Source organism: Medicago sativa, chromosome 5, assembly GCF_051527215.1.
Source record: "Medicago sativa cultivar Bolivia chromosome 5, Bolivia_mono, whole genome shotgun sequence".
Lineage (NCBI taxonomy): Eukaryota > Viridiplantae > Streptophyta > Magnoliopsida > Fabales > Fabaceae > Medicago > Medicago sativa.
The window spans coordinates 70,381,440-70,383,465 of record NC_140753.1 but is presented as its reverse complement, the minus strand read 5'-3'; the positions used below and the strand labels follow the sequence as shown (position 1 = coordinate 70,383,465).

Below are 2,026 nucleotides of genomic sequence, written 5' to 3'. Positions count from 1 at the left end.
AAAGACGAAGGGGGGATTCAAGGAAATCCTAATCGTCGTTAATCATCTGAATAAAAAAAACATAATCTTGCATTGGGCAAGACAATTCAACCCTGCAATTCTATTCATCTTTTATTACTTTTCACTTTTAAAATAAGTTTTGCTAATTATTGAGTTTAACGACAATCTCTGTGGAGAACGACAACTTACTTATTTATTATTATTGCGATTTGGTGCACTTGCCAATTTCGTCCATCAAGAACCACCAACAGAGTTGAAGGGGCTCATGGTAGATTGAAGAAATATTTGAGCAATAGTGTGGGTGGTTTGGGTTCTTGTTGGGAAAAAATACATGAGATGTTGGTAATCCAGTTAACTGAGATACAATAATCATTTGGTAGGAGTTGTACTGTCTTGAAACATAGATACAAAGACATCATTTTTATTTTTTATACTCTGGGTTGAGGGATGTGTCTAAGCTACCCTGAGCTATATTTTTTAGGAAGCAAAATGTTCCAAGGAAACTGGAATGGACAAGAAAAATTGCGGTTGTGTGATAAGGACATCTTATGTGTTACCTTGTGCATGCATCATTGCTATGAAAATTCGTCACAATAAGCCTATTCGATTGGATGAGATAGACCGTCATTGGCAAAGATTATGTATGGGTGAAGAAAGTAAAGAAGAATTTTTTTTCTATCACAGAGGAGTAGAGTGGTATTTAAGAATGTCTCAAAAAAGTCCATTACCAAATGAAACTACAAATCATAGAGGTTTAACATTTCCTGAAGCCATAATGTTGCCTCCACCTTTGAGAAAGGTACCAACTAAAGGAGCCAAGGAAAAAAGTCAAATCTAAACCAAACGAGGCATCGACTAGTCAGATCCCATCTTCGTGGGAGCGTGTTGATTCACAATGTCCGGATAATCAGTCATCACCAACAAAGTCATCATTACCTAAAAGAAAAGGTGCTCGTATTGGCAATTCTTCACGCTCTTCGGTTCAAACGCCTACCTGGGTTTCAAATCCTATATTGGTTCCAACTCCTTATGATGCCTCGAGTCCTATTCATTATATGCCAAAATTCATGAGACCATTTATTGAGAAAATTGTGGATGTTAAAGGTGATGAGGATTGTGGGTTTAGGGTTATAGCTGAGTGTATGGGATACAGGGAAGAAAGTCATGTTATGGTTCACAGAGCACTTATTCGAGAGGTAAAAGAACATAGAAACAACTATATGCAGATATATGACGGTGAGGCTCGTTATAATTATATCTTGAATGGATTGCATCCTCCCAAAAATAGTAATGACATTGCACCTCCAGATAAATGGTTGACATTGCCGGATATGGGTCACATTGTTGCAACTTATTACAATAGGGTTGTGGTGGAGTTAACAAATTATGAAATTGGAATTTCGAAGACTTTTTTTTTTCCAATTAGAGGTAGGCCTTCAATTAACCCAAAAAGCCACATCATGTGCCTTAGGTTAATTCCAAATCATTTTGTTCTTCTTTTTTTGAAAGATGATTGTCCACTACCTCTATCATCTACGGAGTGGAAGCTACACAAGAGCCAAGAGGCATCATCATGGAAATTTAAATTTTTGGATCAACGCACTTGGTTCTGAGACCTCATGAAAATTGAAAAATAAGACAAACCATCACCACAAAAAAAGGAGTCAAACTGAGTCAATCCAATTTTGTGTGACACTCCTGAAAAAGCAAATGAAGAATTTGAAGTTATCGCGGGAGATAAATATGATTCAATTTCGTTAGATGGAATATGACACTTTTTTGTCGGTGTTCATCCTATTTTTTGGTCGATATTACACCGATATATTTTTTGTGGTATATAATGTAACGCCATTTTTTTGTGGCCAATATATAACTAACCTTTAATAAATTATATATCTATATTTGACTTTTATGTGATGGACAAAGCACCGACATTTTACTTGATTATTAATGTTCCACATTTAATATAAATATATGTCTATGTTTCTGAAATAATGTGTTTACCTTTCATTTTGTTTTATTCTGA

General features: G+C 35.4%; 1 protein-coding gene across 1 annotated transcript; it reads left to right on the top strand.

Moving 5' to 3' along the window:
• Nucleotides 1-508: 508 nt before the first annotated feature.
• On the top strand, nucleotides 509-1,613 carry LOC146924507 (uncharacterized). The gene is made up of 2 exons (XM_085711868.1): nucleotides 509-696; nucleotides 800-1,613. The coding sequence occupies exons 1-2, from the start codon at nucleotides 509-511 to the stop codon at nucleotides 1,611-1,613; spliced, it is 1,002 nt and encodes a 333-aa protein (XP_085567994.1).
• The last annotated feature ends 413 nt before the right edge of the window (nucleotides 1,614-2,026 follow it).